General features: G+C 62.4%; 1 protein-coding gene across 4 annotated transcripts; it reads left to right on the top strand.

Annotated features, from left to right (window-relative positions):
• The first annotated feature begins 933 nt into the window (after positions 1 to 933).
• TOLLIP (toll interacting protein) lies at positions 934 to 20,310 on the top strand. 4 transcript variants are annotated; one of them, XM_047100564.1, is made up of 6 exons: positions 934 to 1,079; positions 11,797 to 11,946; positions 13,116 to 13,298; positions 14,445 to 14,597; positions 15,397 to 15,487; positions 17,889 to 20,310. In XM_047100564.1, exons 1-6 carry the CDS (start codon positions 1,047 to 1,049, stop codon positions 18,101 to 18,103), a joined length of 825 nt encoding a protein of 274 aa, XP_046956520.1. In that variant the 5' UTR covers positions 934 to 1,046; the 3' UTR covers positions 18,104 to 20,310. The 4 variants fall into 4 exon arrangements, with proteins under 4 accessions (XP_046956520.1, XP_046956521.1, XP_046956519.1 ...); XM_047100565.1 differs by lacking the exons at positions 934 to 1,079; positions 17,889 to 20,310 and adding exons at positions 8,782 to 9,802; positions 16,826 to 17,879; XM_047100563.1 differs by lacking the exon at positions 934 to 1,079 and adding an exon at positions 8,788 to 9,802.
• Positions 20,311 to 25,525: the final 5,215 nt, after the last annotated feature.

The following is a 25,525-nucleotide window of genomic DNA, read 5'->3' as shown; positions in this document are numbered from 1 at the left end:
ATATATGGGTAGTCCGGCGGCGGAAGACTCCCAGTTGGTGTGGCATATATGGTGACTGCACAGACTATGTAGTGAGTGGGTCAGCCACTTGTGACAGCCCTGGTGAGTGTGCACAGCGGGAAAGGACGGTCCAGGTCAAGTGTACCAAGTTGGAGTGATTACCGGTTGCAACTAAGGAGAACATCACGAAGGACTGGGTCTCTGCAGGTAATGATGCAGAAGGTGTGAGGAAGCGGGTTTCTGCTCTGGTTCTGACGCTGTCAGGGGGCAGAGGTAATTCTGTGTTCCGACTTCTGGTCTGGACGGAGAGAAGGCCAGGGGAGGCTAGAGCGCAGCAGGTGATCCCAGAAGCGGACGCAGGGAAGGCACGGGAGGGGGCTGGGAAGCCGTCCTGGCCCTGAGGGCGTGCGTGCGGTCGCACACGACTACGGCGGCCGCAGCCTCGCCGCGCCCGGTGCACCGGCCCTCGCGCGACAGCGGGCACCGCGACTGGATCTCCGAGACCGGCCGCGCCCCAGCAGCTCCCTCGCCCCCGTCGCGCCAACACATCTGCGTGTAAGGGCTCCCCCGCCCCGAGAATTTGGGGCAGCTGCAGGGCTACCCGGTCGCTTTGCCTCCGCTCCGCTCGGAGGCTCCGAGGTGGAGAATCCTGAAGTCACCCGCCCCAGCCCCTGGCTGCCCCTCCGCTCCACTGCAGCAGAGCCGCGCACCCTGCGAGGCCTCCGCCAGCCACGTGATCGGCGCGACCGGCCGGCGCGCATGCGCACACGGCCAGCTCGGGAGCCATTTCGCGGGGCTGCGGCCCGGAGAGATCAGCTACGCAGGCGCCTGCCGGGAGCGCGCGTGCGTGCGTGCGTGCGTGCGGCGCCGGAAGGGGTGGGGCGGACTCGGCGCCTGCGCAGTGGGCGGTGCGGGGGCGGGGCCGGCCGTCAGCTGACCGAGGCGGCGGCGGCCTCGCGGGGACAGCAGTCGGCGTCGCAGACTCCGGCGCCGAGGGTTGCGGGCGCGTCCGCTCCCGGTGGGCGAGGCGGAGGCCGCGTAGCACCATGGCGACCACCGTCAGCACGCAGCGCGGGCCGGTGAGGGTCCGGGCGGGGGACGGGGAGCGGGGAGCGGCAGTCTCCGGAGCCTCTGGGAGGGCCTGACGACGGGCTCCGGGCGGGGCGGCAGCGCGGCGGGGCCGGCCCGGAACGGGGGAGGCCCCGCACCCCGGGCGGAGCAGGCCCCCCGCCCCGCACTCTCGGTGGGTTCCCTGGACGGGGGAGGCCGCCTGCACCCGGCTGGGTCCCCCTGACGGAGAAGGCCCCCCGCACCCCGGTGGGTGCCACCCCTCACCCCGGGTAGAGGAGGTCCCTCGCATCCCGGATGGTCCTCACATGAAGGAGGCTCCTCCAGACTGTCTCTCTATAGAGGAGGACCCCGAACCCCAGATGGTCCCTGCGCTTCTCCCAGGCAGTGTGAGGTTCACAAGCCGCTTCCCGGGTCAGAGGCCACTTCTCGAACCCTGTGGTTGTTTATTTTTTCTTTGTTTTGCAAATGAGAGGGTGGGAACCGAGGACCTGGGAGGGACCTTCCCAGTTCTCGTTCTGAGGGCTCCTGTCTGGGCCCCAAAGCTCATTGGGCTGTTGCAGGAGAGCAAGTGTAGACTGGCTCAGGATGGCTCCAGGGTGAGGCGGCTTCCCAGCAGCTCATTCAGACTGCATCAGGGACAGGTTGTCACAAACGGGGAGGTTTTTATCAACAGCAGCTCGACACGGACAGTAGAGGACTGTTTTGGCCCTTTTGAGTAGGAAAAGGTTCCTCTGATGGGATACCTTCATGTACTTTCAGTTAAGTCAGCTCCTGCGTGTAGGCTCCCAGGTAGCAGGGCTTCTCGTGGTTCAGAGGGGACGTGGATGAATCCTGTTTGTGCACACTAGAGGAGAATCTTCTCAGAACGTTGTTCCTGAGCTTGAAAGGAAAACCAGGTTTTGTTAGAAGCCCACTTGAGGTCGAGACGCTTATCAGACCTGAGTGTGGAAGCGTCCAGAGCCTGTGAGGGAGTTCTGGGCCCCTCCTCGCAGTGTGTCCATCTTTCCATCTTCAGTGACTTACCGCGGGCCGGCTCACTGCCAGCAGGTTCCCATTTTATGCAACTGGGTGATCCGAGAAGCAAGGGACCAGATCAGCAGCTTGTCTCTCTTCCCACATCCTCCTCCCAGGAGCAGTGGGCTCCTGGCCTGTCACGTGTCCCCACCCTCCTGGGAGCTCCTTTCCCTCCTGGGAACTTGTGCGGAACTTCACTGGTGGCACGAGACTGAGTGTAAACACATACAAAGCTGGGCTCGGTGTCCTGTGTGAAGGGAGCAGTCAGGGAAGGTGAGCGCGTCCCGGTACCGAGGGGACATTCAGCGCAGTGACAGCACACAGCGGAAGCCCCGTCACCCCATAGCGAGCGAGTAGGAGTGTCAGTGCTCACGCGTATGGGGTCTGTGCCCTCCCAGGGTTCCTGGTCTGACTTCCTCGGTGTGCGCTGTCTCCTGGCATGTGTGACACTTGTGTGGCCTGCATCCGCGTGTGGGTGCGCAGCACACGGCTTGTCCACGTGCAGTAACGTTATGTGTGGGCCAGAGCTGCTGGGGGGCTCCTGGGAGGTGTCAGCAGGGGCTGGGGTCTTGAGTGCAGTGACGTACTCAGCCGTGACGTTGCTCGTGATGTTTGGGGCGGCCAGGTATGCCCGCCGTCAGGTTCTTCCAGCGCAGCACGGGAAACAAACGGGTCTTAAGCACGCAGACGAGCCACGCATTCAGAGCTGTGCGTCTTAACTCCAGGTGGCCTGTCGCTATCGGGGTTGGGGTGGGTAGGGTTCTTGTGGGAGGTGCCACAAGCCCTGACACCTGAGGGAGGAGCTGGCGTTGTGGGGCTGGGGCTGGGAAGCAGGCAGGCCCGGAGGGAGAGAGGGTGGGCGCCTGCGCACTGAGGGCAGCGGGCACGGCCAGGGTGCTTTTCCAGACAAACGGCCCATGGGCAGCGAATGGGTTTGGTGCTTGGACTTCATCCGGTCGCTACAGTGTAGACCTGCTCTCACAGCTGGTGCCTGGCACGCAGCCCGCCGCTCCCCTCCGGGCTCACCGGCGGGCGGTGGCAGTTGTTAAGGGTCTGGTGGCTCTCCTTCTAGCCAGGGCGCGCTGACTCGATGGAGCCCCACTCCCTGTGGAGGAACAGGACTAACACGGGTGCCGGGCCGTGAACAGAAGGCAGCTGCCGTCCCAGCTGGTGGTGGCGAAGCGAGCATTTGTCAGTGCTGGGGTGCCGGGTCCCGAACGTTAGCCCTATGCCGGCGGGCCCCATCCCAGCGTGCTGCACCAGCACTCCAGGGGACCCAGAGCCTGGACTCACTGGGGGTACTCTGAAGTCCGACCACCGGGACCACCGCCTCCCGCAGAGTCCCCCGTCTAGGGTAGCCTGCCTGGGGCGTGGGGTTCCTGTGTCCTTGCTCAGGGAAGCCTGAGGGGCGGGGCCAGGACAGGGCAGGGCAGGGTTAGCTCCTCCGGGTTGCCCCTGCTCTGCCTTGTCCCTTCAGCGGGGCTGAGAGGGGTCTTTGGCATTTGTCTGTCCAGGCTGGTTTCTTCCCGGAGCCTCAGCTGAGCGATGCCCCTGACCCGTGCTGTTTGCCCCACTGGTAACAGTGCTGGTATTCCTGTAACGACAACCTTTTTCTTTCCAGGGTTTCTGTCCAGTGCACAGACTCTTGAGAGGCACCTGATGGGCCCCCTGCCTTGTTAGAACTCAGGGGAGTTCACTCGGTGGTGCCATCGGCTCATGGGGATGGGGATCAAGGCTCAGTCAGAGGCAGCATCAGCTTTTTTGGGCTCCCTCACAGATGTGTGGGTGGCCCCCACGGAGTTCAGGCTGATGGGGCCCTGGCTGAGCACGACCCCTGGTCATCCTTCTAGAGGGGCTGATCAGTCAGCAGGTTTGGGCTGAGCCCACCGCCCTCCCCTTGAATACCCCCGTCCCTCCTGAGCCAAGGTGGTCTGCTAGGTGGTGTTCCAGTGACCTGAGGCCCTGCAGGTCCTCATCAGCCTCATTGACAACGATTGTTTTTGAAAGATAACGTGGTAAGAACGTTCTCACTTGCACATAAGTGTAAACAAACGAACATGTAATTAAGTAAATGCAAAGAAGTCGCAAATGTAGATAGCGGTGTGCAGATACTGATAATTGTTGCTGAACCAGTGACTTCATCAGGGATGGCAGAGGGTGGTGTTTGTATTTTGTCCCGTGTTCTGTGGTGATTAACTGGGACTGTGTGTCCTGAAACACAGTTGTACAGCAAAGGCTGGATCAGGCTCTGTTCTTGCTCGGGAACTTCCGGGATTCGCAGGGAAGAGTGGTTTTCTCTTCAGGCTCGTGTTTGGCGTTTCTTTTCTGGGCACCATGGCGAGCCCACGGGCCTCCTGCCCACACTGTCTGCCGTGGCACGCCTTCTTCTGCTCCAGTGGACCCACCTGCCCTGCCAGCCCCTCCCCGCTGGCCCGGGTCCTGCGGCTGGTGGGCAGCCCGTTTCTCTCTGCTCTGGCCCGAGGCTGCTGCATCCAGGGTCGGAATTCTGGACCTTTCCGTAGGTCACACCTTGTTGGCGTGCGGTGACCTTACTGGCTGCACAGAACCTTTCTTATTTTGTCTGATGTTAGCGTGGGAATGTTTGCCTTAGGGTTTTTTGTTTTTTTTCCCATTCTTTGACTTGACATCTTTCTGCACGTTTATATTTAAGATTGGTTTATCGTCAACAGTATGTAGATTTTTAAAGTCAAATCTAAGAAGTGTCTTTGTTTTTTAAGTGAAACACGTTAAGTAATTTTATATAGTTATACACATGTTCTTTTCAGATGTTTTCCTTTGCACGTATGTTTGTCCATTTTTTCTTTTTTTCTCCTTCTTTTGGGTTGATTAAATACAGTTTTTGAAATTCAGTTTTTTTTCTTTTCTGCCCTCTTCGTGGTTGTCGTAGAAGCTTTAACATGCAGACATACCGGGGTCTGAAGTCAGTTATATTTACCCGCCTCCTGATCAAGACGTAACCCTGAGGGACGTCTTCCCAACGGGGGTGCAATTTTGTTACATACGCTGTCGCTGTTTCCTCTTCCTGTTCCTCAGACCTCCAGGCCACTTTGTTTTGCTTTGAGAATTTCCGCTGGAGGCTGGCTGTCCCGGGTTTGGTTTTGAAATGCCACCCGCCGCCCCTCTTCTTGCCTGTGCAGGGCTCTGGCCTGACTGTCGTCCAGGTCCGCACGTGCCGTCCTTCCCCTGGCATCGGCCGTCCCCCCCTTCCCCCCATCCCCCAACCCTGTCCTGGGTCAGCACTGTGGGCCCAGAGGTCTCAGTCCGGTTCGCTGAGCAACACTGAGCTCTGACTGTGGGCCAGTTGTCTGGCGTCTCTGCGCCTGGTCACCCGACTCGCGCAAGGACGGACTGTGGCATGAATGCAGCCTGGCCCGGGCCCAACCCACAGGAAGTACCTGAACGAGTGAGCTGCTAGGTTCCTGCAACTTCATTTCCGCTTCTCGAGGAACCCTGCACTTCCCCACGGCCGTCTGTGCCCTTTTGTGGGCACCATTTACCGTCCCCCACACCTCCCACCACTCTGCCCCCACGCCGTGGGGGCCGAGGGGCTGCTGGTACAGGGCTATGGACCCTGGGAGGGCCGCTGCGTGAGCTGAGGGCAGGAGGCCCCTGGAGGCCGCCTGAGCTTTGGGGGACCGTGGGCGGAGGGCGTTCTGAACAGGGGCACGGCAGCGGTGCACTCAGGGTTCAGAGGCTCCCCCGGCTGAGTTCTCAGGCACTCTGGGCACGGTCGTCACCCGTGAGCCAGCGGACAGCAGCCTCTCCCTGCTCTGAGGCCACTGTCTCTACCTGGACTGTCCTTGCACCAGCTCCTTCTCTTTTCTTTTTTTAAATTGTTTTTAAAGGCTTATTTGTTTATTTTGAGAGAGGGGGAAGGGAAGGGGCAGAGAGAGAGAATTCCAAGCAGGTTCCGCGCTGTCTACCCAGAGCCCGACGCGGGCTCGAACCTGTGAACCACGAGATCGTGACCTGAGCTGAAATCAAGAGTTGGATGCCCAACCGGCTGAGCCCCCCAGGCGCTCCTCCCCCTTTTCTGCGTGTCCTCGCTCACTTGGGGACCCTGGCTTCGGGTCCCCAACACCATAGTGGCTGCCTGCCTCCTCCCTCCTCCTAGGTCTCCTTCCTGAACTCCACATCTGTGTGTCCTGCCGCTCCTTGCCTTCTCCCCAGAAGGTTCCAGACAGCGCCAGGCAGCCCCTGCTTCCCTCACACCTTCCCCTACACCCCCCCCCCACCTGTCCCGTGTGGAAGTGGTTCCACCCTGCACAGCACTCAGGCTGGAACATTTGGATGACCTCGCCGCCCCTCTGTCCCCTTAGGAAGCCCTGCCTCTCTGCCTTCAGAGCAGACAGACTGTGCTTCTCTGCCTCTGTGCCACCCACACACCGCCATCCTCGTCCAACCGGCCCACCCGCGTCACACTGTGCCGTTGGATGCCAGGCGGGGCTCAGTGAGAGACACGGCAGGCCTGGCTCCTCGCTGCCCAGGCTCCCTCCCTTGGGACGTTGGGGCCAGCGCCTCGGCCCCCTGCAGTGGGGACTCAGTCAGCGGCCAGGCTGGGGGTCAGAGCCACCCCCCATGCGGTCACTTGGGGGGACAGGCCACAGGGTGTGATAGGCCGCAGCAGGACAGGCCCCCGGGACCGCGGGGAGGCTCCAGGGCCCCTGGCCCACCAGACACAGTCCCGAGGTCGGGGGTCCTTGTCCCGCGAGCACCTGACTTCGCCGCCAGGCCCTTGGCACCCCTGCGGTTCTTGGCCACAGGGGCTTCTGTTTCTGTGTGGTCACGTTCCTCCATCCCCTTCGGCCTCAGTTCCAGTCGTGAGTGATGTGGAACGAGAGCCGTGGGATGAGCCAGGGACCACGGAGGCCTTTGTGTGGGGTCCCCTCTGGGTCACGGTGCAGGGTCCGGAGGCCTGAGTGCGTCCTCACGGCGGATGCCGGCCCCCGGAGGGTGCGGAAGGAACCCGAGGCCTCAGCGTGGCCGACGGCCCGCACGTCGCCACGGTCTTGTCGGGCGTCGTGTTGCCCTGGACTCGGTGGGGGACGCGGGTGCTGTGCCTCGCGGCAGCTGCTCTCGTGTTAGTTTTTGTGCCACAGGATCTCTCTGTCCTGCCACCGAGCCGAGGCGCCGAAAAGAACATCCAGCAGTGGATTAGGAAGTACTTTTTCACGTCTCGCGAAAGTTAAAAGTTCATTAAAAATTTTCCAGATGTTTTGGGGCGCCTGGGTGGCGCAGTCGGTTTGGCGGCCGACTTCGGCTCAGGTCACAATCTCGCGGTCCGCGAGTTCGAGCCCCGCGTCGGGCTCTGGGCTGACGGCTCGGAGCCTGGAGCCTGTTTCCGATTCTGTGTCTCCCTCTCTCTCTGCCCCTCCCCCGTTCATGCTCTGTCTCTCTCTGTCTCAAAAATGAATGAGGGGCGCCTGGGTGGCGCAGTCGGTTAAGCGGCCGACTTCGGCTCAGGTCACGATCTCGCGGTCCGTGAGTTCGAGCCCCGTGTCGGGCTCTGGGCTGACAGCTCAGAGCCTGGAGCCTCTTTCGGATTCTGTGTCTCCCTCTCTCTCTCTCATTCTCTGTCTCTCTCTCTCAAAAGTAAATAAAAGTATGGGGCGCCTGGGTTGCGCAGTCGGTTGGGCGGCCGACTTCGGCTCAGGTCACGATCTCGCGGTCCGTGAGTTCGAGCCCCGCGTCGGGCTCTGGGCTGATGGCTCGGAGCCTGGAGCCTGTTTCCGATTCTGTGTCTCCCTCTCTCTCTCTGCCCCTCCCCCGTTCATGCTCTGTCTCTCTCTGTCCCAAAAATAAATAAATGTTGAAAAAAAAATTAAAAAAAAAAAAATCTAACTCTGGGGGGCGCCTGGGTGGCGCAGTCGGTTGGGCGGCCGACTTCGGCTCAGGTCACGATCTCGCGGTCCGCGAGTTCGAGCCCCGTGTCGGGCTCTGGGCTGACGGCTCAGAGCCTGGAGCCTCTTTCGGATTCTGTGTCTCCCTCTCTCTGACCCTCCCCTGTTCATGCTCTGTCTCTTTCTGTCTCAGAAATAAATAAACGTTAAAAAAAAAAAAATTTTCCAGATGTTTTACCTTCACTGGAAAAGTGACAGTTGAATGAATTTTTAAATTCTTGGGTATGTCGGTACTACATTTGCACGAATAGCTAACGAGTATGCGTAATGTGACGTGAGTAAATAAGTTACATTAAAGGTTGCTCAGCAAAAACGGATACCAAGTGAAGTGTCAATGGCTTTTCAGTTTTTAACCTAACTTTTAGCGTAAAAACTTGAGTCGTTCTTAGCCCCACATTAACTGAAGAGTCCTGTTTGTACGTAGAGCACGAGTGGGCGCACGGGACAGGAGCCCTAGACGGTGTGTCTGCGGCCCTAGACTTGACGAGGGGCAGCAGGCAGAAGTGGTTTTGCAGCGCTCCTTGAGAGACCGCCTGCCCCAGGCCTGGGTCGGGACTCCATGTGTTCAGCCTGTAAATGTGAGCCAGGTTACGTTTTCAGATGTGATCTGTTATTTACGTTGTAGCAGGAGTGATCGTTCTCTTTTCCCTCCAGGCTGGGAGCCAGGATAAAGCATGTGTTTTTACGTGACCCTTCCTCCATCACAATGTGGCAAAAATCGGTCCTGAAAATTTAATACGTGTCAGTAATACAGGTGTTACCGTGGCCTTTGCAGACTGTCACTGGGGCAGGAGGGTTCATGTCGGCGCCTGGACGTGCGTGGGACACCTGACGCGTCACCATTTTGTCATGAGCAGGGACTGGTTAAGGTGGTGGAACCTGCTCGCTCGGACGAACTTGGGCTGCGACAGCGGGCGGGCCTGTCTGGTAGCTCCTGGGCAGCAGGTGCGTGACCAAGATTTTGTAAGATTTTTACTTTGTAGGAAGTGAAGCACGGTGTCCTTCCTGTTTCTTCCTTGTTAAGTTAAATTGGAATTTTTTCTAATAAACCTGAAATTTTAGAGTTATGGATCAGTTGCAGATGGTGCGGAGAGCTGTAGTGAGCTCTCATAGACGGTATATCTGCACCTCGTGTCACCAAGGTCCACTGGTCACAGCCAGAGACCTGGCTTTGCCTTTGGTACGTGACTGCCACTGCAGGTTTGATTTGGACACCCCACGTTTCTCCCCCCGTCCCTCCTGGGCTCAGGTTCCGGCTAGGGCCGCGCGTGGCATCCAGCTGCCATAGGTCCTCCGTGGCCTGCGCTCCAGGGCCATCTCAGACTTTGCTTGTTCTGGGGACTGTGACAGCCTAAGGCCTGCCGCTCGGGGATTCTGTAATGCGTCCCTCGGGTGGGAGAAGACCACGGGACACGATGTCCTCCGGGCTTCTCAGGAACCTGGTGTCCCCCAGCCTGTCAGTGCTCATGGGATCCACTTCTCTCCCTTCCCATGTTTTGTTTGTGCTATTAATTCATGTGATAAAATTCCTTGTCTCACATTTAGTTTTATCGTCAAAACCTTGTTGGAAAAGAATACTATGTCTTTGGCCTTTGATACAATTTTATCCTCCCCCACCCCCAATTAAAAAGCAGAGTGTTCTCCTTAAGCCCAGATGAGTTCTGGAAGTCCTGTACTGATGATGGGACGAAGGAGATAGACATACGATCCCCATGCCTGAGCAGCACGCTGTCACCACCATCCCTGCGTATGCGTGTGTGGTCCACAGCCCACCCTGCTGGGTCCTCCGAGCTGCGGTATGTGGCATGGGGTGAGCAGTTACTCTCAGACCAAACGAGAATGTGGTCTGCGTGCGTGAGTCTGTCTGCCAGCCGTGGGTGCAGGCACCGGCCACAGACCCTGCGGGCGGAGGCTGCGAGGCCCGTGGACGGTCGGCAAGGCAGCATCCGGCCCGGTGTCGGCTGGGTAGAGCTCCAGCTGGGGACGTGGCTCCCGTCTGCCCGCAGCAACTGGCAACTGACATCGGTCTCACAGCCGTGAAGCCGGCCACAGCATCTCGGCCTCCGGGAGGGCGTGCGCCCTTCTTTGCGAGGCGAGCCCTGGGCCCTCCTGGAGAGCCGGGAGGCCCCCCGGGAGGCAGCGCTCTCCTCACCTGGCAACGCTGGGCCTCCCGGGCGCTGCTGCCTTCCCTTCAGTCTGTGATGAGTACTCAGGGCCCCTCCAGGCTGCCCGGTCCAGACACAGAGAATGAGAACGAATGAGATGCTGCCCCCGCCAGGCGCCGAGATCACTCCTGCACGTCCCAGCGTGGGAGGGCCTGGCGTGGGGTGCAGCCAGGAGAGGTGTGCTCTTGCTTGGCAGAGAAAAGCTGCCGGGGCACCCAGCTGACTGCTGCCAAGGGGGAAGTGGCCTGGGGGACTCCCTGGGCCCGGGGTCCTGAGTTGGTTTCCATTGGTTTCCGGGCCTGGTTTGGGTGGTCTCCAGGCCTGAGATGGGGACACCGACAGGAACCTAGACCTTTCTGGGGACTTTTGAAATGAAACAGCAAAAGGCACTTGGGGAGAAATGCTTCCCCAGTGGTGCTTGTGAGCTCAGCGAGTGTGGAGCTTTCTGGAATTCTGCTGGATGCCTGGTCCATCCGGAAGTCCAGAACTCCAGCAATTGAGGCCTTGGGGTATCCAGCACCCGGACGGCTGCAGTGGTCCCTAGTGGCTGGCGTCAGTAAATGCCGTCTGCCATAACTCACTGACACGCGGGGGTTTCCCTTGGCATTTCTTGAAAATAATGCTGCTTGGAGGCTCTTGTCCAGAGTCCCGTGTGGTGTCCCCGTGGGGCAGCTAAGGAGGACCCCGGACCACCACAGGCAGCACCGGCCCTGTGCCGCAGCTCGTGTCCCATTTCGAGGACAGGCCCTGCTCCCTTCTGAGGGGGTCTGTGGCCCCAGGGGCTGTGCCAGTAGTTCATCTGGGCATTCCAGACCCTGAACCCAGGGAGACGGCGGTGTGAGGCTGCTCGGGGTGGTGAACACCCAGTGGGTCCTTGCTCTGCTGGCCCCGGGACACAGCCGCCCCCTCTGCTCGTGTGTGCCGGGAGAGCCTCGTCCAGGGCCAGCACCGCCATATGTCGCGACCGACTCCCGCTTCAGCCGCTGCCCCTTCATGGACAACTGGCTTCTGGGAACCTTCGGGCCACCGCGCAGCCCCCCTCCCGGCGCATCCCCGCCCCATCTGGGAGCCGGGCCCTTCTCGGGAGGCCAGGCCACCCCTTGGACATAGGGTTCAGCAAGAGGCAGAGGGGTGAGGTCTCTGGGGCTCTTGTTTGTCTCTCCCTTCTGTCTTCTGGGGCGGTGCTGAGCTTGAACTGTTGCAGGCGAGGGTTTTCCTTGTGACTAGAAACCCAGCTTCCAATTTCGTCTCGCTCCGTGTTTGAACGAGCACGTTGCGGCCCACGGGCCCAGCTCGCCCTGGTGGCAGCAGGCAAAGCAGGTCACAGACACGCAGGCAGAGGGTGTGTGACACCAGGACGTGGCCTGAGACTGTCCAGGGGGCCGGTGTGAGCAGGAGAGTCCGCGGTTAGTGGCCAGAGCAGGTGGTGAGCCCCCAGGGAGGCCGGCGTGCGACCCCTTTGTCCCGAGTGACAGGGCTCCTGGCCAGAGAGCAGCCGCCGTGGGCGCGGGCAGCGCGGTGGTTCGGGGCGCTTGGGCTGCAGACCCTCCACCCACGGGCCCCTCACTGCGTAGACGAAGAGGCTGAGCTCCCACCCCGCTAACGCGCGTGCGCTCTCTCCGAAGGTGTACGTCGGCGAGCTCCCGCAGGACTTCCTCCGCATCACGCCCACGGCCGCGCAGCAGCAGGTGCAGCTGGACGCGCAGGCAGCCCGGCAGCTGCAGTACGGAGGCGCGGTGGGTGCCGTGGGCCGCCTCAGCGTCACCGTGGTGCAGGTGGGTGTCCCGCGTGGGGAGCGCCGGCCCCGGCTGCCGTGCCACACTCTGTGCGTGGACGCGTGCTTTGCTGAGGCGTGCTCCTGAAACATAGCTGGTGAAGCGATAGACGTGAAAAGCAGCGACAATTGCCAGGTTCTACCAGAAGGAGCAGGAATAGTCAGTAACAGCTTCACGGGCTCGTGCTCCGGGCCGGCCACGGGCACGGGCTCCTGTGTGTGGACGGCCTCGCGGCTGCCGGGAAGGCGAGGGTGGGCTGGCAGCCCCTCCAGGCCGGCCCTGGCTGCTGAACGGATCCCAAGGAAAGCCAAATGCGCTGTCAGGATCTAAAGTGGTTTTGGTCAGCACGACCTCCTGTAAAACCGCGAAGCAAGGGAAGTCACTGCACGCAGTTTTGAGGAGACGCACACATACAGCAGACAGAGCCACGGTCGGGCCTCGCGAGTTCCGTGGGTTTTATGGTGACCACGCGTCCCAGATACTAACTCTGGCCACGCCCCCAGGGCCGATGGGGTCACCTCAGGTACACACGAGCCGCCAGTCCGCACCCTCCACACGGTCCTCCCAGGCCCTCGTGGCTTGGGCTCCCACTTTGCCCGCTGGGCCTCGCGGCGTGGCCCGTGGCTTCCCGCTACCTGTGTGGTCACCCTTCCTCCCCTGGTGTTCGCCCAGCCCCCGCCAGGGCTGTTCCCTCATGTTCCCTTGTGGGGTTCTGTGTGGAGGCATTACGGTCCAGTCGGAGCCACTTGGAATGAGCGTTTGCCAACCGACCGCCCGGGCCCCCGGAGCCTTCCGCCTTCATCCGCGTCCACGCTTTCTCCTCCCTGCAAACGCAGCCTGTCTGGCCGAAGGCTGGGCTCCTCGGGGTTCATGACCCGCAGCAGTGGACGGAGGACAGAAAGCGAAGCCGGGCCGTGGCTCCAGGGTGGCTCTCGGCTCTGATCAGCCTCTTCAGAGGGGACGTCGGAGGAGCTGCCCTGCGTGGCCCAGCGGCTCCCTTCACTTGACCAGTGGCCTGCTGCACCCGTTGCCCACGGGCACGATTGCAGCCACGTCCTGCTCCCGGGAAAATGCCGGAAGTGAGGAGTTGGGGGGTGGAAGGCTGAGGTGGATGTGCAGCTCTCGCTCGGGTGGCGGCTGCTTATTTAGTAACGTTGGTCGTGTTTCAGGCCAAGCTGGCCAAGAATTACGGCATGACCCGCATGGACCCGTACTGCCGACTGCGCCTGGGCTATGCAGTGTACGAGACGCCCACCGCCCACAATGGCGCCAAGAACCCTCGCTGGAATAAAGTCATCCAGTGCACGGTGCCCCCCGGCGTGGACTCCTTCTACCTGGAGATCTTTGACGAGGTGAGAGGTTCTGCCGCCTTCACGGGCCCGGCAGGTGCAGGCCGCGCACGGCGATGCCAGAGCCACGGGTGCCCTGCCTTCCCGCCACTGAGGCTGCCCAGGAGCTGCAGGTGTGCCCCGACACAGGGCACGTCGTGGCTTTGTGACGGGTGTCCCGGGTGTCCTCGGAGGCGGGGGAGAGCATACGTCCCATGCAGCTACATTCAGAAGCAGCATCGCCAGGGACAGGGACACCAGGCACTCTGTGGAGACGGTGTTGACGCGTCTCCCCTTCCCCAAGTGCCAAACTCGTCCCCAAACCCGAGGCTCGTGGAGGCCGGCCTTCATGACCAGGTGGGATGTAAAGTGTGTCAGACCCCATGCTGGGTGGGAGTGGGGTTCTTGGGCAAGTTGCCAGCCCCCCGGGTGTTCCTGAGGGGGATCAGATGCAGTGGGGCTCTTCCTGAGCCCGGTCCTCTGGGCCCCTGTGTGGGACAGCCCAGCCTTCCACGGCCCGGCCCGGGAGCTCCGGGGGCTCTGGTCGGCAGGATGAGAGGTCACAGGGAGTTGGGCAGCAGCAGCGCTGAGAGGTGGACCCCTCCCCCTGCCAGTGTGGTGCCCTCGGCTCTTTTTCCTTCCAGGTTCCTTCCTCCTACCCCATCTCTCCCTTTGCTTAGCAACAGGAGGGGAGGAACAGAGGGCATAGTTAGCAGGGAGAGTGCCTCCTTTCCCCCGTCCATGCCCGCTGGGCTTTGGACTTGCAAGGGATCCAGGGAGGGCGGGCAGAGACGAGACCACGCATCTCCAGACACTGACCACGGCTCTCCTGACCTTACAGGAATGAGGGCGGGGCCCCGTGGGGTCCTCTCTTCCCCTGGTGGGGACCTGTACAAGGCAGAGAGAGGGGCAGCCCCCCCACCCCCCCCCCCCCAGGCTGTGCCCTCACTGCCTGGACCAGGGCTGAAGTATGTACAGTGCCAGGGGCCAGATACTGGGGTCGTGGGGAGAGGAACAACTCTTTGGAGGAGGCAGGCCCAGGGATGGGGCTTCAGGGTGAGGCTGTGGGTGGGGCCTCGGGTAGGAGGTGGCACTGTGGGGCGGGACCGCTGGGTGAGGGTGGGGCCTCAGGGCAGTGGTGGCCCCCGTGTCTCCCCGTGTCTCCCTCAGCGAGCCTTCTCCATGGACGACCGCATCGCCTGGACACACGTCACCATTCCCGAGTCCCTGAAGCAGGGCAAGGTGGAGGACGAGTGGTACAGCCTGAGTGGCCGGCAGGGTGACGACAAGGAGGGCATGATCAACCTGGTCATGTCCTACACGGTGAGGGCGTAGGCCGTGTGGGCAGGCTGAGTGGCAGCTAAGCTCAGTGGAGCTGTTTGTCCCCGAGGGACGGGACCTTGGCCAGCAGGTATCGGGTGTTTTGGCGGGAGGAGCGGCGTTGTGCGGTGGCCTGTGGCCGGGGGGCAGGCTCGCCCCGTGGCAGAGAGGGGTCTCAGGGCCACACGGCGTTTAAGGGAGAAGCTGCCGGCCCTCGGGTCCCCTGGCTTGTGTGGCTCCATCGTCAACCCGCTGCTCTTGGGGTGGGAAGCAGGGGCGGAGGGGTCTGGGAGCCTGGGCTCTTGCCACTGCCTTTGTCCCCCCAAGGGAGTGGTGGTGTCCTTGTTTTCACTTTGCCTCAAGGAAGTCCGCTGCAGGTGTGGCGGCACGAGGGTGGTCTCCCAGCCCGGCAGAGTTTCGTCCCCGCTGCTCATCCCGGGGCTGTTTGAAAGCGAATCCCAACACCGATGTGATTTTACTCAAACGTCTCGTTACGCGACTTTAACAGAGTTTTCACGTAAACACAGAATCGTGACCGCGATAGCTGAGCGGTTAAGATTTTAGAGGCAGTCAGGAAATGTTACAGGTGCTGACGCAGAGAGTACTGACTTGCTTCCCGGAACCGTGTTCCCTTCCGATCGCATCTCCATCGGAGGCTCTAAACAACCCCTGTAGCCGAACCACTCGCCCCGACCTTCCGCCAGGGCAGTGTTGGGACATCCACGTGGGCAGGGCCACACGGGAGGTTTCAGTGTGTGCTGTGTTCTTCTGTGACCCCGTGATCGTCCTTGGTGTGTTCTAGGCGCTGCCGGCTGCCGTGATGATGCCGCCTCAGCCTGTGGTCCTGATGCCCACCGTGTACCAGCAAGGTGTCGGCTACGTGCCCATCACAGGTGCGTGCCACTTCTCCTGCCCTGGGCTCTCGTAGTGCAGCGTGGAGGCTGGGCCCTGTCTGCATGTGACTCGTGGGGCCCTTCCAAACACGAGGGTCTGGTCTTACATTTGAATCTTTTATGCGTCTGTGGAATATAGGATTTTTTTCCCTTGATCATTGGCAAGTTGAAGTTGACGAGGTATGGAAACGTAATTTCTAAACACGGTAGCGTATGCGTTACCGGCACGAAAGATCACGCTCTGTGGGGCAGAGTGAACCGTATGCCCTGATGTTCCCGTTGTGTCGTGTTCATTCGCTTTTATAAAAGTAGCAATTTGTGGCTGTACGGCAAAATCCAATTGGATTGTAGCTTTCACGCCTTTGAATTTTCAAACTTTAATGTCAGCTGTTGGCTGACTCCCGCTCCTGGCTGCAACGGTGACTGGACTTCACCAGCCCCTGCGGTAGATGGCCGTAAAAGTAGGCAGAACGGAAGAGGCGGCAGCAGGTGGGCCTGCAGGACGGCGATCCCTCCCTGAGAGAAGGGAGGCGGGGCAGCCCCGGGTCACGGTGGCCTCTACCTGAGATGGCACGGTGCAGGGAGTCGGGTCAGAGCACAGTGCCGTGGGGAGCCCTGCTTTGCGTTGAGATCAGTGTGAGGACCTCTGTCCTTGGGTCTCAGTGGCGCCCTTCCCTGTGGCGGTTAAAGGGTCTGTGTGAGCTTATGGTTTAACTGCCCCTCGTTGGAGGTTGGAGGACGAACAGGCACCTTGTGGGGCTCACCAAAGGTATGAGCGCCCGGGGCGGCCGTAACAGAGTCCCACAGACAGCGATAGCCTAAGGCAGCAGGAATCTCTTTTCGCCCTTCTGGAGGCCGAAGCACAAAGTCGAGGCGTGGGCGGGCCGTGCTCCGGGGAGTCGGCAGCAGAGGTGCTGGGGTGGGACCCTTGTGGTCCCCTCTAGCTTCTGGGGCTCAGGCGGCCTGGGCTGTGGCTGCCTCGCTGCCTCTGCCTCCATGGTCACGGGGCCCCTCCTGGGGTCTGTGCCTGTACCTCTTTTCTCCGGGCGCTGCTCCCGACGGCCATCTTGTTCACGTGTGCCCGGGTGGGGACCTCACACGTGTTTCTGGGGGACGTGCGGGGACCCACACGGCCAGCAGCACCAGGACACATTCGGTTAACGGAAAGTCTGCCTTCTCAGGAGACCAGATGTGTCGCTGGCCTTTTTCTGGTTTCTTAGTTCATTGTATAAATGAGAACTTTGTGCTCAAGTTTGCCCTAAAATGTTTATTTTGGGAAAGGCCAGACTTCTGTGTGATTGGAGACTTTGAACTTCTCTTTTGACGTGCATCGATAAGCTTTGGGACATGGAGTTGCGGGAAGTTACCAAGGAGAGGAAGTCGTTTCTGCCTGGACGTCTCGGACCGAGGCGCCACCGGCCCCAGTCGCATTTCCCGCAAACAAGGACTTGCACCCGCTGCCCCTGTTTGCGTGAAGCTTGTGCTGCAGCGTCTCCTTTGCTGCGAACGCAGACTTCCCTGACCTCATCAGGAGGGTGTGCATGTGCGTGACGAGTGAAGTGTGGTGTGCGAGTGTGTGCGTGCGCACGTGTGACCTGCGGTGTTCGTGTGCATGGGTGTGCGCATACGTGATGCGTGTGTCTGCGGACCCTGCTTCCGGAGGGCAGGCAGAACCTTTGAGCTGTGGCCCCCACGGGAGGGGGCTAACTATAGGTGCTACCCCCCCCCCCCCCCGGCAGGCAGAGACCCGTGAGCTGCAGGGGTGGGGTGGGGGTCCCATGGGGGAGCTGATCCTGGGAGCGCTAAGAAAGAGCCTTTCAGAAGTTCTCTCTGCTTCCGGGTTTTTCTGAGCCAAAGTAGTACCGGGGAGGCACGGTGGCCGTGGAGCCAGGGCGTGAAGGACGCCAGTTCCTAAGAGATGGCGAAAGGTGCCCCCTGGTCTGGAAAATCCTCCGCCGCCGTTCTGCCCGTGTTTCCATCCATCCTGTAGACAGTGGACTGGAGAGCTGGGTCCGCGGTTCCTCCCGGCTTGGCGTGCGATGAGAAATGCTCGCGGGTGCGTGCCTGGCTCTCGGGTTTCGCTAGCGTGCTCGTGGGCGGCAGAGGGACCCGCCTGGTGCACGGCCCGCGCCGTGGTCACCAGCGGGCCGTCCACCCCCTGTGCCGGCCGTTCCCTGGCAGAATTGCTTTGTGGCCTTCAGGTCCCGCAGGCGGGCCCCTGTGGTATGATCCGGGACTTTAAGAGACCGCAGCTCGAGCGGCGCATCCCGGCTCTGGGATAGCGAGCACCTGCTGGGGAGGAAGGCCGCGGGCGGTGGAGTCGTGCGTGGGGCCGTGGGCCGGAGCTCGGTGTGGGCGTCGGTACCATCGTGGGTGCCCCTCAACCGCATCTCACTTGCAGGTGTGCCCGCCGTGTGCGGCCCTGGCGTGGTGCCCGTGGCCCTGCCCCCGGCGGCCGTGAGCACCCAGCCCCGTTGCAGCGAGGAGGATCTGAAGGCCATCCAGGACATGTTCCCCAACATGGACCGGGAGGTGATCCGCTCCGTGCTGGAAGCCCAGAGAGGGGACAGGGACGCGGCCATCAACTCCCTGCTCCAGATGGGCGAAGAGTCCTAGGGCCCCGGCCGCCACGCTGCCTCTGCCCCTCTCGACCTGCCGGCCCCGCCCCCCTCCCCGTTCCTGTGAAGGAGCCCCGTGTAGCCTTTTCTCAGCCATCTGTAGCCCCAGTCCTCACCCTCGTTTGGGATGCATGCGGGTCGTTGGTCCCCAGCCACTGAGTGCCACCACCGCTTGGGTGCGGGTGTGGGCGGGCCTGTCCCTCGCTTTGTCGGGAGAAGAGTGGGCACGTGGGCCGTGTCCTGTCCACACGCTCTCCCCCCTGCCGCTTAGGGACGTGTGTCTTCAAGTGCCGTGTGCTTCTGCTCTGCACGCTGTCCCGAGAGCGCTCCGTGCGAGCAGCCTGACTCTGCCGGCGCTTTAGAAAGCGTCCCGTGCCCTCCTGGTTTGACGATGGCATGCGGTTACTTTACTCAGTCGGGGTAGACCTCGTATTTCAGGCACACAGAACATTGACAGCCGATTGGGATGGTTTTTACGAGTCAAGCTTCAAATTCACGTCTGTCCCTTGTTCCTTGTCTGTGGTCCGCGGCCGCTCACCAGCGCCCTGGGCAGGCTGACCTCTGTGTTGCCGGCCAGCAGCAGGTTCAGCGCTGATGTCCGTCCACCCGCCTGTCCCCACCCGTGGGCTCTGGAGCAGGGCTGCCCTGGGGACCCCGTTAGGCGTTTTCCTGCTGTGTCTCACGCCGACTTTGTGGGCTGTTTTTCCGAGGGACTGCCCCTCCGCTCCCTGACCAGCTCTTGGAACAGACCGTAAAACCGAGGGTGAAAAGTAGAAGGGGCAGTACTTTGTATTTGTTTATTAAAGGGTATCAGGAACCGTTGGCTTACAACTGACGTTGATTTAAGTAAACGTGTACCAGTCCTGCGGGCTCAGTTTGGACAAAAAAAATAGCAAACCGATGAATGTTTAAGGCTTCCTAGAGGCAAGGGGTGCATGTGCGGCGCTGTGGACCGCGTGGCGGCCGAGGCTCCCGTTGTGACCACAGGATGGGACAGGGTGGGGGACACCTTGTGGAAATCTGCAACGTGGGAGGGGTCTCGGGCACTGCTTAGCCCAGGCGCGTGCACGCACACTTGCCTCCAGACAGTCCTGTTGCCATGGGCCCCGCGGCCCCCAACGGTGTGGCCCTGCGAAGGCTCAGCCTGAGGACCGGACTCCGTCCAGCCTTCGCCGCACGCGGGGCCTCCTGTCAGTTGGAGGATGCTGCCGCCAGCGGCAAGTGCGCGGTGGCCCGGGGTCGGCGCACAGAAGCCTGAAGGAGCGTGTCCGGCTGGCGTGGCGGCCTCACCAGGCGAGGGTTCTCCATGAAGATTTGCCTCCACTGAGTCCCGACCACCGGCTAGGACGTGGGAGCCCTGCCTTCTCGCGAAGCAGGAGTTCCCACACCGGACGGTTTGGGCCCGCGTCCTCGCGCAGATTCCTCCCCAAACGGGCGAAAGCGTTGGGCAGGCCCGCGGCTCTCACTTGGGGGCGACCTTCACGGACACGTGTCCGGGACCCCAGGTCCCCCCCGGGCCCCAGTGCCGCCTTCTGCCTTAAAGCTGTGGGGGTGTTTGTGCGTGTCAGGGACGTGCTCCCCTCGGGGACAGGCACCAGGCTAGCTCACAGGGCCTGGGCTGGCAGGAGAGGGACCCTGAACCTGTCGCTTCTGCTCCCCTTTTCTTGCCAACACCGTGTTTGTGGCGTCCCAGAGAGCCTGCACCCGGCCAGCCATGGCTGCCTGTGCTAGGCTATCCTTTCCTCCTGAGCGCCCCGCTGTCCTGCGTGTGGGCTCGTGCCTGTGGTGGCCCGCTCCTCCTGGGGGACGGCACGGTTCCTCCGAAGCGGCCGCGGCGTGGCCACCACGGACTCCCACGAGCCAGGGCGGCTACCGGTGCCCGGGGCCCCGGGGCCTCCGCCCTCCGCGAGCTGGCCGGTGGCGTTTCCTCTGGTGGCAGCCCCGGCGCTGTCAGGGCGGTGAGGACGCGGTGTGCGCGGTGTCTGTGCACATGGGTTCTTCCCGCGGCTCCTTCGGCGAACAGACCCCCTCCAGCGGCACGTGTGCGGCGTGCTGGCGGGAACGATCCTCAGAGCTTTCTCGAGTGTCTGTTGGGGTGCAGAGTCCAGATCTATCTTTGTAAAATATATTTTTGCTTATCAGCCTTCTAATTTAATAAATGATATCTATAAAAATAGAGAATTAAACTCCTCCGATGAAACTTGACCGTCTTGGTTCCCGAGTGGTTTTTCACTTTGCTTGGAGCACACTGGCTAATAAATCACTTGCAGGATGTACGACTAGAGGGAAAAGCCGCTGGCTCGGTTCAGAACGTTACCCTGAAAGGTGTACGTTGCCCTGAAAGGGCAGGAGGTTTGCGGTTTGGATTCCAGGGACGGGGAGGACGCCCCGGTGCCGCGGGTGGGACTTGTCCTGCGTTTGCGCCTGGAGTCACGACCTCACCTCCGGGGACTCGGGCTCCGAGTGGGTCTCCGGAGGGCGCCCGCGTGCCCGAGGGGCTGCGGCAGCAGGCCGGCCTTCACGGCCCGGCCCGCAAGGGAGGTGGCCCCGTGCCCCCAGCCCGTCCCCAAGGTGGGGTCCCGCAGGGTGTGCTGCTCCACAGGGCTCGCTGCCGCTGGCTCTGTGTCCCCATAAATGCCTTCTGCCCACAGCGGCTGAGGACGGCGTGTGCTCATGCCGACGGCACGTGAGGAAGCCAGGAGCACGCCTCGTTCGGACCCTGGACGCAGCACCCAGAGTGCCAGCGAGGCCGAGCTCACTGCAGGGCTGAGCTAGAAGAAGACGTCCCCGAGCGTCTGTGGGGGCTGCGTGGAGCGTTGGGGGGGACGGGGGGGTCCGTCTGTCTGCTCCCCAACGTTCCCCAGACGCGCACCACGAGGCAGGCGCTCCGTCGTGCTGGCAGGTGCTGTGGTCCTAGGCACCCAGGACGAGCCTTCTCAAGGCCACGGGCCTGGCCCCCGATGGAGGGGCCGCTGTCCAGCTGGTGCGAGAGGGAGCTGGAAGGGAAGGCAGCCCAAGGAGGCAAGCCGGAGATTGCTGGAAGCCCGCAGCCCTGGGAGCCCCCGAGGAGAGATCGTGCTGCGTGCCGGGAGCAGAAGCACGTTCTTCCTGGAAGGACACCGTGTGGGCCCGGCCTCCAGGGACCGAGCGGGCACACAGCCCCAGGACGTCTGTGTGCACGGGAGCGGCCGTGAAGCATGGCTTGGGAGCATGAGACCTTCAGACCTGCCCCGAACACCAGCGGGGACTTAAAATGGGAAAACAGGACAAAACGCAGAGTGGGAGCAGAGGACGAGAGGCTGAGAGACCGGAAAGAAGCCCGCAACCGCCGGAAGTGAGGACACAGCCACCGGACGTGGCAGCTGAACGGGCAGACTGGTGGCGGGTTGGACGCTGCCCAGGAGACCGTGGAGCGGTTCAAGAGCCACATGCGCCCCACGGAGCGTGGCACCCAGTGCCCATGACTGTGTGACACAGATCTGGGGCTCGGGGCTCCCCCTTAACCGCAGGAGCTGTTACTCAACATCAGGGGGATCACTGGTGGGGTCTGCTGGTGTCGCAGCCGTGCACTCAGCCGAGACATGACGGCGGGTGGGTCTGTGGCCCCGTAGACGCGGATGGTAACGGGGCCCTGGTGGCCCATCTGATCCCGGGGTGCCCCTGGGAAGGGCTGGGGTCACTGTCCTGTCTGCTTGGCACAGTGTTGTAGGGCCGTCCGTGGGGAGCACAGCCTCTCCTCCAGCCGACAGCGCTGGACGCGGGGAGGGTCCCGGCCACCCGTCGAGAAGGCGGGCGGCCCTCTGCTCTTCCGTGTGAGCACACGTCCTCCCCAGCGGCCCCTCCAGCTTGCCCCCGGAGCCCCGATGTCTGAAGCCTGTCCTTGCAGATGGCCGCCCCCCAGGGCCCCGCGCCCTTCCCCCTGCCGTCTGGGCGTCTGCTATTCCGACGTGCTTGGGGCCGGTGTCTGAGGCTGTGCCGCCCCGGGGGCACAGGCTGAGCCCTGGGGTCCCCTCCTCGGCACCCACAAGGGCGGTTCTGGGCTGGGTCGAACTGCCAGGAGCCAGCCTGGCAGCACATGGTCCCGAGCTGTCCAGGGACCCAAGAGCTGTCCCAGAGGCAGCCTGGGCTCTGGCCCCCGAGCCCGTGATCCCCTGAGCCGTGCTGCCACTGAGAGCACCACCTCGTAACCTTCACGCCCCGGTTGTCGTTGGCTGTCGTGGCTGCTCATCGTCAGGGTGGGGGAGGCTGCTGGCCCGTGTGGCGCCGTCTGCCACCGCTCCTTCTGTGCACTGGCTCCGTGGTTTTCCGAATGCACGATCGTCTCGTCTGCAAGTGGAGGTGGTGTCTCCGTCTTCGCGTCCGGCCGGCTGCTGTTAACAGGACACCGCAGATGGGACGTAGACGGTGGACACTGCTTTCTCGCCGCTCTGGAGGCTGGACGCCCACGATTTGGTGTCTGGAGAGGGCCGTCCTCTCCCTGTGTCCTCACGTCACAGAAGGAGGGGAGTGGCCCACCAGGACCCCTTTACCAGGCGCCAATCCTGTCTTGGGGGCTGCGCATCATGACCTCGTGACCTGCCAAAGGCCGCACGTCCGGACGCCATCACACCGGGGGTCAGGCTTCCACATAGGACCTTGGGGGGCTCATTCAGTCTGCAGCAGATGGCTTGTCTGCCCTCCCAGTGCCCACGGCCCTCGCACCTCCACACAAGTGAGAGAGATGTCTGAGAGCAGACCCTGGCCGCTCCTGGCAGGTGCTCGCCCTGGGCCGGGGCAGAGAGGCGGGAGGAGAGGGTGAGGCAGGGCCTGTGGGGAGGGCTCTTCCGCCTGTGTTGCGGGGCCCCAGGTGGTGAGCTGGGGCGTGGACACGGCGCGTGTGACTGCGGGGCCCCCAGGAACATTTCCACGTCGGGTCCAGCTCAGAGTGCTCAGGGTTCCGGTGGGAGAAGGCCCAGCTGAGGGCGTGGCCAGGAGAGGGGCTTTGGGACAGGAGTGGGGACGTGTGTGTAGAGGCAGGACCGAGGATGCAGGAGGTGGGGGCTCGGGGAATCCTCCTCTCACCTCTGGACGTCCTCCTGCCTCTGCCCTCGCACCTGCTCAGGCTGGGTCACGTCCTTCGTGTGCCCAGAACGCCCGGCAGGCCAGAGCCCCTGCAAGGGTCTCCGGATCCTCTCCTACACCCACTCCCCAACCCTGCTCCAGCCACCGCCGGCAAGCCCCGCCCCAGGGCCTTTGCACAGACACTGGCCTCCCTTAGCCTCTCCTCAGCGTCCCCTTGTTGACCACCTGGCAACTCCCTGCTCCTTCCCACGCCTCCCAGGCCCTCTGGACTGACGCGCATCATCCTTCACCTTCCCACCGTCCTCACGGCAGATGCTGGCTTGCGGGGGAGGGGAGCCCTGGAGAGCCGGTCTGCTGCTCCTGGCTGTGGTTTCCCCTGTGCCCAGACAGGCGTGGAGGGCTCCAGTCCTGGCCTCACGTCCGCTGCGGCCCTGGAGTAAACGAGAATTCCCTCCGGTCGCCCGCTGTGCGCGAGTGCGGGTGGCGCCCGGCGTTTGGGTGCGCGCAGACCCCGGCCCTTCTGGGCGTCTTCCCTGGTGCTGAGAGCTTATTGTTAGCATGAGCTCTTCGATTTTTGCTTTTGAAAATAATCCCCAGACACCTGTTGAACGGTTCGTTTCTGAAGAGGAGTCTCTGCGGGAGGAAAGCCGCAGCTGGTTTTAGGGGAGGCTTGGAGCTCTTGGCGGGGGGCGGGGGGGGGACCTGGGAGCACCACACGGCAGAGCCCCCAGGAGAAGGCACTGGCCCCACGTTTCCGCTGGCGGCCGTGGAGCAGACCCGACCCGGGACGCGAGCACACAGCGTGGCCGGGAGCGCGCGTGTGTGTGTGGTGGCACGAGGCGGTCGGCTCCTGGAAGACGCTCACCCTGGCGGAGCCCAAACTGTCTTGCTACTAAGCTGTAACGTCCGATGCCTGTTAACCGTGGGCATCAGCAGAGTTAAAGCAGAAGACCTCACGTGTGAAGGGAAAGTGAAAACGTACAGACCTTGCGACGAGTCGCTAACTCCACCGGGTTCACGTGGGTGGGATGAACACGGAGAGTGGCATTCACACCCGTGCAGGCAGGGCGGGGTGCGTGCGGCGTGGACTGAGGGGCGTAGGGGAGGAGGGTGAGGCCTGGGCCCTGGGCTGGGTGGGGCTCTGCCCTCAAAGCTGACCCACCTCGAAAGTCCACGCCCCATGCTTCCGCGGTTCCCAGACGAGCTGCGTCCCCAGACCGCAGGCCCCAGACGAGCTGGACGGTCGGGGAGAACGAGGACGTGACCCCCAGGTTACCCAGACTCTGAAGAAAGTTGCTGTGGCACAGGGGTCACTCAGCTCTTGTGGGCGCCTGCCAGAGCCCCTCACAGGATCGGGCTCGGGGAGAGTCGTCAGAGTGGAACACACACCGGCGGGGTTCTAGAAAAGGCTACAACCTGTCCTGCCCCCGTGCCCCTTGTGAGCCACACGGGGCGCCTTCGGGGGTAGAGCTGGGTTCCCTCGACGGTGACACGCAGGCCTCAGCCGGGTTGCAGAAGCCGGCCTGGGATCCAGGCGGGATCACGGTGCCGGGCAAGTGGTGAGGGTGCCAGGAGATGACTGAGGCATCGGGACCCCTCAGGCGGGGAGGGAGGCACAGTAGGCCCTGCATTGGGGCTGGACGGGGGACTTGGATCGAGATGAGGGCAGAGTGTCCAGGGGTTGAGGCAGCACCCAGCGGTCACGGGGCCTCCGTGGGCACAGTCTGGGAGGAGCGGGACCCAGCCCTCATCCCTCAGTGACCCAGATTATGGAGACATTCTTCCCCTTGACCTCGAAGGGAGAAACGGGGCAAGGCGGAGAGCGGCTTGCCCAGGCAGAGAGTGCAACCGATGCGCGGCCTCAGGGTGGCGGTGAGGGGGAGGTGTCCTTCCACCACCCGGCGGAGCCGTCACCCCTGTCCGTGGGGACACAGTGCCGGTGCCGGCCTCTCGAGGGAGAGCCCTTCGAGGAGTCAGCTCTGAGCCGGGGATGGCCAGTGTGGCCCGGCCACCCTCAGTGAGCAGACGCAGACCTCCACGGGAGCGTCCCCGCCGGCTCACGGGCAGGCCCTGCAGTGAGGCCACAGCGGCCCCCGTGGGGAGGGGAAGGACTCCCTCTGAGGCCGATAGCCCTCGCTGAGAGGGAACACCTCCTTCCAGGAGCACAGCCAGTGAGGTTTGTTGGGACCATCCCACTGAAAACAGCCCCGAGATGCTACTAGCATATGTTTAAAAGTTCTTTCTGAAGTTCTTGAAGATAGGACAGTGGAAAGGGGGACCCCAGAGAGATGCTTCCAGCAAGTGAGTATCTCAGGCAGCACCGTGGGGTTGGAGGGTGGGAGCCACAGTAAACGGAGGG

The sequence above is a fragment of the Lynx rufus genome, unplaced genomic scaffold, assembly GCF_022079265.1.
Source record: "Lynx rufus isolate CCGP_SWC_20201006 ecotype Redwood Valley unplaced genomic scaffold, mLynRuf1.p SCAF_50, whole genome shotgun sequence".
In the NCBI taxonomy this organism is placed as follows: domain Eukaryota; kingdom Metazoa; phylum Chordata; class Mammalia; order Carnivora; family Felidae; genus Lynx; species Lynx rufus.
This window is presented reverse-complemented; position numbering and strand designations above follow the sequence as displayed.

Excerpts from the sequence above, each read along its gene's own strand:
- TOLLIP (XM_047100563.1), top strand. The coding sequence starts at position 9,719 with ATGCCTGAGCAGCACGCTGTCACCACCATCCCTGCGTATGCGTGTGTG. Across the intron at positions 9,803-11,796 it reads GCTGGGTCCTCCGAGCTGCG|GTGTACGTCGGCGAGCTCCC; the intron begins GTATGTGGCATG and ends CTCTCTCCGAAG. Across the intron at positions 11,947-13,115 it reads TCAGCGTCACCGTGGTGCAG|GCCAAGCTGGCCAAGAATTA; the intron begins GTGGGTGTCCCG and ends GTCGTGTTTCAG.